The sequence below is a fragment of the Ambystoma mexicanum genome, chromosome 10 (genome assembly GCF_040938575.1).
Source record: "Ambystoma mexicanum isolate Mex_15411 chromosome 10, UKY_AmexF1_1, whole genome shotgun sequence".
In the NCBI taxonomy this organism is placed as follows: Eukaryota; Metazoa; Chordata; class Amphibia; order Caudata; family Ambystomatidae; genus Ambystoma; species Ambystoma mexicanum.
Window position 1 is genome coordinate 702,315,652 of NC_090932.1, and position 12,987 is coordinate 702,328,638.

The 12,987-nt window shown below is 43.2% G+C and overlaps 1 protein-coding gene across 1 annotated transcript in view; it reads right to left on the reverse strand.

The window, feature by feature from the left end:
• LOC138493213 (G2/mitotic-specific cyclin-B3-like) overlaps positions 1–12,987 on the reverse strand; it is a 491,616-nt gene that overhangs the window by 260,391 nt on the left and 218,238 nt on the right. The window contains exons 4-5 of the mRNA XM_069620365.1: positions 10,564–10,676; positions 5,268–5,346 (exon numbers count right to left, since the gene is read on the reverse strand). Coding sequence (XP_069476466.1) covers positions 5,268–5,346; positions 10,564–10,676 — 192 coding nt within the window. The remainder of the gene's footprint in view (positions 1–5,267; positions 5,347–10,563; positions 10,677–12,987) is intronic.

The following is a 12,987-nucleotide window of genomic DNA, read 5'->3' on the forward strand; positions in this document are numbered from 1 at the left end:
TGGTCATTCGAAGAGGCATATGTGCCAAATGTATTGGATTGGCTTTGAGATACCGCTGAATGAGAATCCTAGAGGATGAAGACGCCCTGTTCGTTGTTTACATTTTAAAAAAAAGATTTAACAGGCCTTTTTGCGCAACTTTGATACCCTAAAACCAGGGAAACAAATCCATGCAGTAACTGGATTTGTTCTACATTTTACAACTTCATATGCAAGACCCAGGGGCAACAGCACGCCATCTCGGTTTGGGGTACTGAGGATAGGATGGACTTTACACAGGTCGATTTTGATAACATAATGGAGAATAAAATGAAGATCAGTCCATCGCTGGCACCTGGCCCACACAAATTATCAAGTTGCTTGTTCAAAACCAACCCAGAGGCTTGGGCAGGAACTCTTAATATCTTGTTTAGGAGTGTGATATCATTGCACTCGTTTCCTGTCTCAAGAAGGTCAAAAGCACATACTGTTCCAACTTATAAGAGGAGCAAGAACCAGTGCCTTAAACTACAGACCCATTGCTCTTCTAGATGCGGAAAGCAAGGTAGTTGCTTCGATCTTGCAGTCCCATCTATAAGTGTGGGCTGTAGCAGCCAGTCGACTTTCAAAATGACAAACCGGCTTTCGAAAGAATCTCGGAACATCTCTAAATGGGTTAATTGTAAAAACAATCCAACATGTGGCCTGGGTGGGAAAATATGATTGTCTTTATTGCCTCAATAGACTTACACGCTGCATTTGACGCCGTCAACATCTGTGGTCCAAGCTTTATCAGTGGGGTGTACCCTTGGGTACCCTTGATATTAATTGTTGGCCTCCATTTCCATTCAGAACTTCAAGTACATTTGAATTATTTGGGTAGTCTTTCTCGCTAAATTTCCAAATTCCAGGGTGTCTGGCAGGATTGCCTCCCAACACCCTACCTGCTCAACCTTTATTTTTCTGATATTGGTGATTATCTAACAGTGGAATACACAAATTAAGGCCTCTTTGGTTATCCTACGTTGACGATTGTCAGACTGCACACCGGTAGGACTCCAAAGGCTGATGGATGCTTTTGCACTATATAGGCAAGCATGCACTACAGATTAATCTCATTAAAACAAAAATATGGCAATTTTCAAAGGGCCGAAAGATCACCTTTAGATGACACATAGGCCCAAAACTCGTGGTAAAGGTGCGCTCAGTGATAAATCTGGGATTCTTCTTCAGGCTAACCCAGCACTGAACAGGCTGAGAGAGTGGCTTAAGAAACACATCATGCTATTAACCTATCAACTGATGAGGGTGGACTCCGGTTATGGCACCCATTTGAAATCATGCCTATAATTTTATGAAGGGAAAATCGTCGCAAAGATCTTTTATGGGATGGTGTATACCTTTGCCACTATTAGAAATATTGCCAACTATCGCAGCCTTCGCCTGGCGAAGGGTCTTGCATTTCCCGAACTCAGTTCCCATACATGCAATCCGCTACAAGTTGGGCCTTACTTCGTGTACACGAGCCCAGTTGAAAATATTGCCATGGGTCAGGAAAACCTTATGCCCCGAGCCCGGCTCGGTTTGATAATCTGAAAACCATCCTTGAGGCAGGGAACTGTAGATGGCTGAATGAGATGGTGGATCATTGCAACACCCTTCTACTTGAGGTAACTAATTCTATTGTAGAGCTTACTGACAATCTCTCCAGAGTGAAGAAACTCCTATTTGAATGCCACTGGATCAATACAATAGAGAAAATGCATGGATAACCTTTGTGGCGTCATTTGAAGAGGGATCACGAGACCCTATGTATGCTCGCCCCTTTTCCAGCAATATATCCAACAAAATTAGTTAGACTCGCCTTCTTATGCTTTCGCTGGAACCTTAAACAGACAGAACAGATGTGTCAGCCTTGGCCACTTGGAAGCTGATCAGCTAGGTTGTCGTTTTTGCAATGAAGACTGCGAGGGTGAAACCTTTGAGCACTTAATGATAGCTTATCCAGCTATTCAGGGCCAGAAATTGAATACATATTTTAAAATGAAATCCGATTGAAGTGGGGCTTGGTGACCAAGTCTGATAGGCATGCTTGTCAGGCCATACAACCGTGGTTGCAATAATGACTTTTTCAAATCTCTTTTATTGGAAGATTATCGTTATTTGAGTAAAGTTTTTTTTTAAGAACATGTGTGAATCTTTATAAATTGTGAACATTTTATTTTATTGAGTATGATCTTGATGACCTTGTTTTCATCTTGTTTTGTATTGCATTGTATTGGTTAAAGGTGAACTTGTTTAACCAATATGAAAATAAAAATGCCTGTGTTACTGGGACAAGGAAGAAAGTCTTGGAGTCAGTGAGTATCAAAGGTGCCATTGAGCATAATGAGCAGTCTAGTTCTAGTGTGAGGCACCCGAGTGGGACATTTGAATCCAAGAAGCTACAGCTGTGAGGAGACGCTGAAGGAGTAGCAAAAGCAGCAGCAGTTCAGAATGCAAGGTTTGCCATAAAAGCAGAGGAAACGCCATCCAAGGTCGACGCTGGACGAGAAGGCGTGCAGCATTGCACAGAGCGTGCAGCAGGAAGCGGCATTGTGGAAGGCTATGGGAAGGGCAACCTGGCCATATGGGAGATGAGCTCCAAACAGGACGTGAGCAGCTCCAGTGAAATGGAGACCCTTAGGCAGGGGTGGACTGGCCAATAGGGAACTCTGGAGATTTCCCGGTGGGCCTCTGCACCCTGGGCCTCTTGTGTGTTATTTCCAAATGTTCTCACAGGAAAATCATTGGGCTTGCTGAAAATATGTGATTTGTGGCCACTTGAACATTATTTCCAGGGCCTCTTTTGGTCCCCAGTAATTATTTCCAGGGCCTCTTAGTTCCCAGTCCACCCCTGCCTTTAGGAGCTGGCAGAGCTCCAACAAAGAGGTGCAGACCACAGAGATTAAGCAGGAGCTGGCCGTAGAAGCAACAGACACCACAGAAGACCAGTGAGTTGGCCTGATACTAGAGGTAGCCCCTGGGCGCTCCGAGGAGGACATTGGTTTATACCCAATACATTTGAATACCGAACGCACAAAGTGCAGAGGCAGCAAGGGTGCAACTCCCCTTTTCTGGGACACCAATTGGGGGAGACCTATAACTCTCATTGCCAACAGATATGAGGCTGTGAAGCATAAGTAAAGAGACAACGAAGGCAAAATGTCCCCTCTATGAGATACCAACATGGGGAAACATGTCGCCCCCATTGCCAGCTGACAAGGGGCTATTAAAAAGCAGTAAGGAGGCAACCTGGGAGCAATCCTTCTTGGGACACCAACTTGAGGGAACCAGTAACCCACATTGACACAAACCCAGAGACAAAAAAGAGGCAGTCCTTGTTCAGCCCTTCTCACAAGGGATGCCGGTTGGGAGAACTCTGGAACAAATATTGCCACAGAAATCATTTGAAGTTGTAGTATCTTCCTGGCAGGAGAGTGAAACAGCAAAGGTACCATTAGCTAGTTAGTCCAGACTGGCGACTATAGCAAGAAAAAAGAAGATAGTGTGAAGTGTTGTTGTGTCAGAAAGGTGTGGTGGAAAGAACTTGTTGATGCGAATTATCATTTTGACAGACTGCAGTATTATCAAAGGTAGTTGTTGTGCTATCCTGACGAAAGAATTCCAATTGAAGAGTCACTGATGTGCCAATACTTATTCATCCTGAAGAAAACATTTGCTTTGGTTTATGAACTTATGTTTTGACAGAAAGACATTTGCCTTATCAAGGATACTCTGGAGGATTAAGGTTTTGATTTTCGAACAAGTGTTTTTGAAAGAGACATTTACTTTGCCAAGTGGAAGGGCGCAGTGGAGGGAAAAGGTTTGTGTTACACTGAATAGAACTTAGTTGAAGTAGAACTTTATCATGAAAACTCCTGAATTGATACAGGGGAAGCGAGTCCAACCATGGTTGCAAGGAGAACCTGCTAATACCGTCATCCTGTTTGTGAAACTGAAACCAGCCAAATATTCCTTGTATAATTTTGTTGCATGTATTAGTGTGAGGGTCAGAGACTTTTTAGACACTAGGTCTGCTTTCTTTAGTTTGTTAGATAGGGACCTCCTCGTTAGGATAGTGAAAGAAAGTCATTTATCTCATTCCTTTTACTTTAATAAATGGCAAATGTTGAGAAAGCTATACCTGCGTGTCTCGCATTTCTGACACCTCACAGTTAGTAGTTTGTATTTTTAAGACTCCATTTTTTTTTTTTTTTAATAGAACCTTGGTTGATCAGGACCTTTTAATTTCGGATCACAGTACTACTGTTTGGATGCAATCAGCTCACACCCACATCTGAAGAATATAGCCTGTCCTCGACCATTGTGGTCATAAGAGGCGAAGAAGGTACTCTACCAGGTTGAACGCTTTCAGCTTTATGATTAGTATCACTGATGTAGTACTAATATGTTCTTCATATAGTGCTTATGAGAAAGTGCTTTACATAGACCATATATACATACAATATCAAACAACCATAGTTGGTAATGAGTCATCTACCTCGGAAGGATGAAAGGCTGAGTTATCCTTGGCAGGATGCAAACATGCTGCCTGCAGCTCAAACACAGATTGCAGCAGCGAGCGCTCAACCCGCTGAGCTATCTTGTTGGCTGTGTTGTGGGGCTGAAAAGGAGTTTTAACCACTATTCACCTCTAGCTCCTGCAGAGCAGTAATTATTTTGTTACATCAGACTGCATGTGTGATAGTTATCTGTGCATCCAAGACAAAAGAGAAATCGCAAACCTTTTCTTAACCTGGGACTGCTGACTCAAAATGTTGTATGTCTGGCTCTCAACATGGGTTCAGGCCCAGGTGTGGTCCACGAAGAAAATCAGATTTAGGCACACCTCACACTCCCTCGCCTCTCTCAGGACGCTGCTAGGGAACAAGCACAGCAAGAGCTCCCGTCTGAAATTAAACAGAAGGTCCGGTCTACACCAGGAAACTGGAAACAAACCTTTGGTTTCTAGGTAATCCAGACCCTTTAGCTTAACTGAAGGTGTGGGTGGGGAAAAGGCCCTAAAAACGTTTGGAATTTTTAAAAAAAAAAAAAAAATCAGGAGTGGCTCCAGTCTCCGCCGTGGGATCCACGACTGCAAGTAAGAGGTACATCAGAGAACGGGAGAAGGGATTTCGAACAGTCATTTGAGTAGTGTTGTAATGAGTTCAGAGCAAAACAACAGGAATAAAGAGTTTGATGGGTACTTATTGGCAACAAAAAAGTAATGTATACATTTTACACACCTTAATACTCTGATCAGGAACATCGCATGTATTCTCTTGTATAGTTAACTTGCTTGGCTTCAAAGGTAGACGAACATTTCTGAAAGCAAAAAGATATTAAAGTCGCAAGTGCAACACAATTTGGCTATGCTAGTCTAAAATACCATCTAAACCATTCTGCGACTGAAGGGATAGCTGGGAACAAACAAACAAAAGGAGACACCTAGAACAGTCAAAGGCAGTGCAAAATATCGATTCAAATGAGTGGTCTTGGCCCTTTTGTGAAAGTAATTGTGCTAGTATTCTTTTGACACCAACTACTACCCCAAAACCATCAAAATAACGTTTTTCGAAATGTCAATGTACAGCACTAGACATTTTGAACCGATAAACTTTAATATGCATTTTAGAAACCTGGTAGCCAGACTACATGCAGGTTCCTCTGGCCATGTGAAACCATTTTGCTCTCTAGCGAGTCGGCCATTGTTCAAGCTCTGCAGGTTATGCTACTACACAACCTCTTACAAGTTATCTAGGACTGCTTTACACCAATGACTACTTTGCAGCACTTGTGAATCCCAAAACGTTCAATGCAACTATCGCAATTTGAATTCAATTACCTAAGGGGTAAGCTCAATTGGATACTCACTTCACCGTCATTTTAACCCTTGCCTGGGCTGAGGCCTTTATCTTTAGTTGGGTCCTAGTACATTTTCCTTAATGGATCATACATTAACTGCAGTTAAAGCCCCAGAAAGCCCCACTAGTAACATGGGAGAGGATCTATATTATGAATTTGGGGCCAGAGTACAGAAACTTTGCAATAGTGAACGCACAATTGCGTGCTTTGTTAGCAATAGGGCAACATGAATGTGTGCTATATGAGAAAACATTTCCACCATTACAAGTAACTTAAGCGGTTTCTCCAGAAAACACAGCGAACAGTTTATGCTCCATTTGTTTTGGCCAAACCAGGCCTGCTTACCAGTAACATGTTAATCTGTGTTCGCCAAATTCTTAATTATAATCAATTGATTTAGTTTTCTTTAATTCACTTGTTCGATGGTATTCAGCATAAATGAGTAATGCTTCTCTTTTCCTTACAGTATTGATAATCACATCTAGTTGCTGCTACATATATTAACTTTTCTTCAATACTGTGACATACTTTTCGAGATACGCAATACTCACAAAAGATGGCTCCAGGTCAGTAGACATTTGTTCCATTCAAATAACTAGGGAATTCAAGACGAAATGCAAAGCTTTGAAAAAGGGGATTTAGCAACCCGAGCACGTCTAGGAGTAATTGATCGAGGTCAAGAGATTATAGGTCTCAGACCGGTCATTGGTAAAACTACAGTCGTGCTTATAGACAGGGGGTTTTAAATGCTTGGTTGTCTGCTCATAGAATTTCATTGCTGTCAGATTAAGTACGATTTTAAGCAAGAGTTAAGGTTGGGTCCTTAAGCAAAGAGCCTGGTTTTAATTTGTGAGGATTCCGCGACTTCACATGTCAAGCAGGATTCAAAGCACACAGTCCATCTACAGCCTCCAATTGCTCGTTGATCAATGCCTGTGATCCTGCGGTTGCATTTAACTACTTACTGAAGTAGGGAGTTTGCCCCTCTCCTGCCGACCCTCGGTCTGCCCCCATTTGGAGGATCCGGTTTTGTGTCGACATCCATTAGCAGTAGTCAGATTAGCATTGGTGCAGAGAGTTCCTTACTGCGTCACATTTAGGGGCAAACTTGATTCTTACTCCACAGATTGTAAATTACGACATTAGTATCTGCTGCATTTTTTTATGCAAGTATTTGCATCTTTATAATTTGGCAAACTATATCCATTTTTATAATTCTATAAAATGAACTAAAGAAACTTCAGAACTTTTAAAAAGCACCAGTGTTGCCCAAGAAGAACCTTCTTCGGTGTAGTTTGCAATGTACTTTGTCGCTAGTTAGGACAGCTGATCTGCATCCAATAATCACTCGGCCTCACACGCATTCGAGGGCCAGACAGTCCCAGCAGACTCCACTTAATGTCTGCTTAATGCAGAGGGTGCCGTGGAGATGAGCCCTTCCTCCTCGGGAAGCACCTTCACTGCTCTGAGCATCTCTCCATACAGAAGGCTTGGTACAAACTCCACCAGACTCCATTTTCAAAATGGAAGGCTAGTTGTGTACTCATTCCCTACACAGTGGAGAGGGTTCGGGAGACATTCTTAAAAAAAAAAAAACGTTACGATGCAGGGAATAAGGACTGGTCCTAAATTGGCTACCAACTGCTCATTCTTCCTCGGATCTTAAAATGTGTTTGGCTTGATAGGGGGAATGTTTCGTTCCAGAAGCAAGAGCAAAACAAACTCTCGTGGAGGAAGTTTGTGTTGCGTTATGAATGTTACTAATCAAATCATTGAACTAACCACACGCCAATCTTGGTTCTCTTCTAGGCTCTTCAGCATACCCCACACATTTGTCCAGGAGTGTCAGAAGCAGACCTCCATAAGCCAGTTAGTCATTTAGCTAGTATAAGCTGGCATATGCAATGTGGCTAGTTTGTGTCTCCACTGGACCCAGTGCTTTGTAGACATGGTGGGAAGAGCCTCAGGCCCTCCCTCTTGGACGGGGATTCCGCAGTTAGACTTCTGTAAACGGAATTTAGGCTAGTAGTTTCCTGATCTTCCACTTCTTTCTGTTAGCCCACCAACTCTCTAGATGGCAGAGGGAAGGCCGGAATACCCCTGCAATCACATTCATTTAGGCTGAGTTGGTGAAGTTGTGTGACCACACTTCACCAAACACCTGCAGATTTCGGACTGGGGGCCAGAGTAGAAGCTGCACAATGTGAAATTGATCTTTTTGCTTGGCGTCACTTCCATCCCCTAAACAAAAGATAGACATATGTACCTCCAGTAAACTGAAGCAATGCTTTAGAAACATAATGGACCATGATGTTTCTATTAAAATGACTTCTCCTTTAGTTAACGTGTCCCTGCTACACTGAGCTGATGTCAGCAGCTGACATCCTTTTTGGGTGTAATCCTACAACTGTGTAAATTTAAAGAGTGTGGAGGATATCGGTGGATGGTCTCTCCCCAGATCTTGTATAGCTTGCCACCATCTCCAGTACCCTGTTCATCCATGTGTGTGCCAATGGAATATGCTTCCATGGGTGAAGCTCATCTTGTCAATTTGGTGTGATAACAGTGAGCTCAGGGCAAAACGATGCATTCTTTGGTGGGGGATAAAAGTCCCTGCAACACACAACTTAATATCAAATGCACTCTATTACATCTCCCCCAGCCCCCAATCCTCCCTCATCACCACAAAATTGGCAGAGTTTTAGTCAGAAGCAATCCTGCTGAAATAACGCCAACCTACCACCACCTGTAATCCTGCGGTAAACCTGCATTACCACCAAACTCGCAATGAAACCGAATGTGTGCGTTTGGCCCCATTTCGTGCTCATTTCCATAATCTGTTGTACATGGGTTCTGAATTTGTGTTCATCCTATACAGATGCTTGCATTACTCTTTATACAGTCTATCCGCAGTCATTTGGAGTCTTCCTCAAGGTTATTTTACTTTCGATCTGTGAACAATGCACTTGCCCCAATTTGAAGGACCTTTAATTGAGGTGGCATTTTGGTAATTAAAGTAGCTGGTCTTGAGCTAGTGTAATCTGGCACATTGGAGGGTGTCCTTTTGGCATCAAAATTATATCAGATTATCAAGACATGCATTTACCATTTTGTTTCTTTTCCCCTCTCTTAGGGGTATCTACTTTATCATTGACCAGTGCCTTCTTTTGTTCCTAGACAACAGCATGGCTTTTTGGAGGTCAGATTAGTTTTGGTGACTTATGTCCCATCAGTCATTTTCAGGTTTCTCTGCCATCCCTAGCAGGTGGCAGTGGACTGGCATAATTTTCAGTACAGAGCACCACTTTTAGGGTAAACATTCTGCTTCGTTCTTTCAACAAAAAATGGGAGCACGCTTGCATGCAATCATTTGGTATTTGGGTCCAGAGTCCAGCCCTACCATCTCCTAGCTGGAAAGGTATTTTGATAGAAGCATGCAATGTGTATATTGCTTTGGTTTTCTTGTAAGGAGCGATAGGCTTACTGGTGAGGAATAGGTACGTATGGTCATTTTCATAGCCCCAAGGCTTACTCTTCCCTGTCCCACTCATTTTGACCCTCCCAGAGCAAAGGGTCATCAATCAGTACATACATCTTTGTCTTGATACAGATAAGGTGGTATGTGGGAATAGCGATTCTTAAGGAGTTGCATTGACAAAGGAAGGATTTCAAAACAAAATAAGGAGCAAATAAATTCCAATGTTTGTGCTGATCAAAAATATCCATCTGTTCAAAAATTGGGCAAAACATATGGCTGAATATTTCGGATCCCCATATTAAGGATATATTACAAAAGCAATATTGAACGTTATTCCACAGTTAGTAGGATTTGTTTTAGCAAGTACCTGCATATACTAGCTTAAACAAGGGTGTTATTTCTTCTAAAACTATTTGCTTAAATGATAGTCCCCCTAATACTATAGCCTATACTTTAGTATCAATGGATTTATTAGATAGCTACAATTATTAAACAATATATTGAATTCATATTTTGTAGATGCACTAATTCGCATATTTTGGAGAGTGGAATGGGTTTGCTGTAGATGAAACAGATGTATGCAGGAAATGGATTCATACTAAAAATAAATTTGTTTAAATAGACTCGGTCAACTAGAAAGAAAGGTCTGCAGAAAAAACAGTTCTTTGCATGCTTTTTTTTGTTTTTATTTCTTGTAACTCAGCAAAGGTGTTGGAGCCCCTCTACTGGAAACAAATAATATGTACTCTGGGTAGGTTTCCGATCAGGAGGTTCTACAATCATGTTGCAGCTCACGGTACCTTTCACAGAGGAGAAATATCCATGTAGACATTTCTGATCCCACCTACCTGGGTAGTCCAGCACTGTACACATAAGAACCCCAGGTGCATGTTTTGACATTGTTGGGCTTCATCAGTGAGGTTAACCAGAGAAGGATGAGCAATGGGCCCATGCCTGGATTACCCTTGATACCTTAAGGTTAAACCCCAAGTATTACAAAATTAGGAAAGGTGTCGGGGGCCCCCTCTATGCAAGCTTAGCTTTTTTAACCCTTCTCCAGTAAACCATTTGAGCCAGTCTTATGTTTGAGCTCATATCTAAAACCAACTAAATTCTCACCGGCATAGATTCTCTTTCAACCAGCAGTAAATGTGCTCATCTAAAGAAAAGTTATTATTTCAAGTACAATTTAAACCTACACTTTTTTCCTTAGACATGGATTCGGGTTCTTTAGAGTTATCACACTTGCCAAGCAAGTTCTTCTTTTCTTGCTTTCACCCGATGCATGACATTTTGACTTTTCTTTTTTAATCTAGGAAAAAGAAACCAAAATAATTAATAGTATGTTTTAACAGTTTCTCCAAAATATTTTTTTTTAACCTTTCAGGATTTTAAAAAATGATACACACTGCTGTGCAATTTGCACAAACTTCCAATTGCACCAATCTATGGACACATTTAGACAGAATTGGCAGCCAACAAGATTTTAAGTGCCACAAAAAAAAAAAAGTTTTTTGGGGCCACTTGTACAGAATTCCATATCAGCACGGAGGTATAAAATCCTGTAGAAGTACTCAGTGTGAATGGGTCGCAATACCTTGACATTTCTATAGAATGTGTATTTCTGGGTGATGGTCGAAGAATTTCTCAAGGCAAGTTACCAAAGAAACAAGGCAACAGGATTAATCCGTCAATGCAAACGCATGGCATTTCTATATTTTTTCAAAGCGTACACTTTTCCAGAACATATTTCCTCATCCAAAATACCGACAGGAGGTTAAACAGTGGTCATTGCTTTTAATTAAACAATCTCACCTAAGCCGTTGCAGGACAAGGCTGCAGTGTTGTGCATCGCAAGAGATGCTACCCATCAATATGTAATACGCTGCACCTATGTCCACGCATCCAAACCTTTAAGAACCGAGGATCGGACACTCTTCAGCAAAGCCCTCGCAGGACAAGGCCGTACAGGTGTGCAATGCAGGTGTTTGGCGATGAAGAGGGAGTGGCGCAGAGTGCGAGTATGCAGCACAGCAGTCGACCATCAGCGACTTAAAGGTAAGAAAGGAGCGGGAAATAGCAGCAGCCACTACTGCGCTCTACTAAAGTTCCCAGCCTTCCACGTACTTCCATCCAGCATAATCTTACTCCGTCTCTGCCCAACCATAGGCATTCCCTTCAAGCGGTGAGCCGTAATTTATGTACTTTTTCCAGGTCCCCTCATTTGCGGCTCCGATTGTACTGTGATGTGTCCCTTCTCTCACTCTCTAGGTCCCCCGTTCAACTGTGGTTACTGTTGTACTGTGATCTGTTTCCCAGCAGGCTCCCACCTCTCTAGGTCCCCCTTCTTCCTTACTCTTCTGTGAACTGTGTCCCATTAGGCTCTCTCTCACTCCCTAGGGTCTAATCCACTATGGTTGGTTGTACTGTGAACTGTCCACACTGGGCTCTCTCCCACTCGCTAGGACCCCACCCCACTGGGGGTACTGTTGAGTGTACCTGTGTGCCCCTTCTGTGTGTTCCCAACTGTGTGATACCCCTCTGAGCATCCGGCACTGCGTAGCACAGGGCTGTGCATCTCTCCTCTTGCGCTCCCTTCTCCTCCTACTTCCTACTTGCACCCTCTAGGGTGCCTTCCGTCTACCCTATCTCTTCCAACTGCTTCTTTATCTCCTATCCTATCCCTCTCAATATGTCAGGAAGGAAGAAGTTCAAGAAGGACATCCTGGTCTCTAACCCAGGCCTCCCCATCATGGATACCTACATCAATGCTTCCTCCAGACAGACGCTTACTGACATCCTCGGTTGTTCACTTTCCAGACATATGGACCCCTTCTATGGTCTCTGTTCTCTCCCCCTTTTCCTCCTTTCCCATTAATGGTGGCACTCAGTGGGACATCCTCCTTCCACTCCTCCAAGACCATCATTAAGATCTATATGAATGGCACCATCTTGGCCCAGGGCCCTAATCCCAATCTCCTTTTCAATAGGCATCTATTGTGTCTCATCAACTTCCTTCTCCTGCTACTCGTAACAGAACTTCTCTGGCACCCTCCTCCTCCACTTTCCTGGCTACTTAGCCATCTCCTTCCACCACCTCTGCCCACTCTCTGGCTCCTCATCTTCTTCCACAGGCCATACTTCAAGCCTGTAACCCTCCACAGTAGTCTTTCAAACATGGCAGCCTTCTCCATGTCACTATTCTCAACTCTCGTTCTGCTGCCAAACACTCCTCTGATATGTGCCACCTCCTCAAAGAGCTTGACCTGGACGACCGGCTGTCACCAAGACATTGTTCACGGCCAGCACTGTCACAAGTTTTGACACTCCTCTCCGATGGCTAAAAGATCCTCTCGGAACCCAGAACCAACCGTCTCACAGGTGGGGTAGCACTCATCTTTCCAGAGTGGGTCCCTGCTTCTGTCATTCCAGCCCAAGCCAACTCCTCCTTTGAGTGCCTGGTCTGCAGGCTCTCGATATCTCCTGGACACCTGGCTAGGTTGCCCTCTTCCTCTCAGAGTGGGCTGACATCTTTTCTTTCCTTGCCTCTACCCATCAGCTGCTCCTCGTAGACCTCAACATCCACCTGGATGCTTCTGATCCCTCTGGGCTCTTCCGCAACC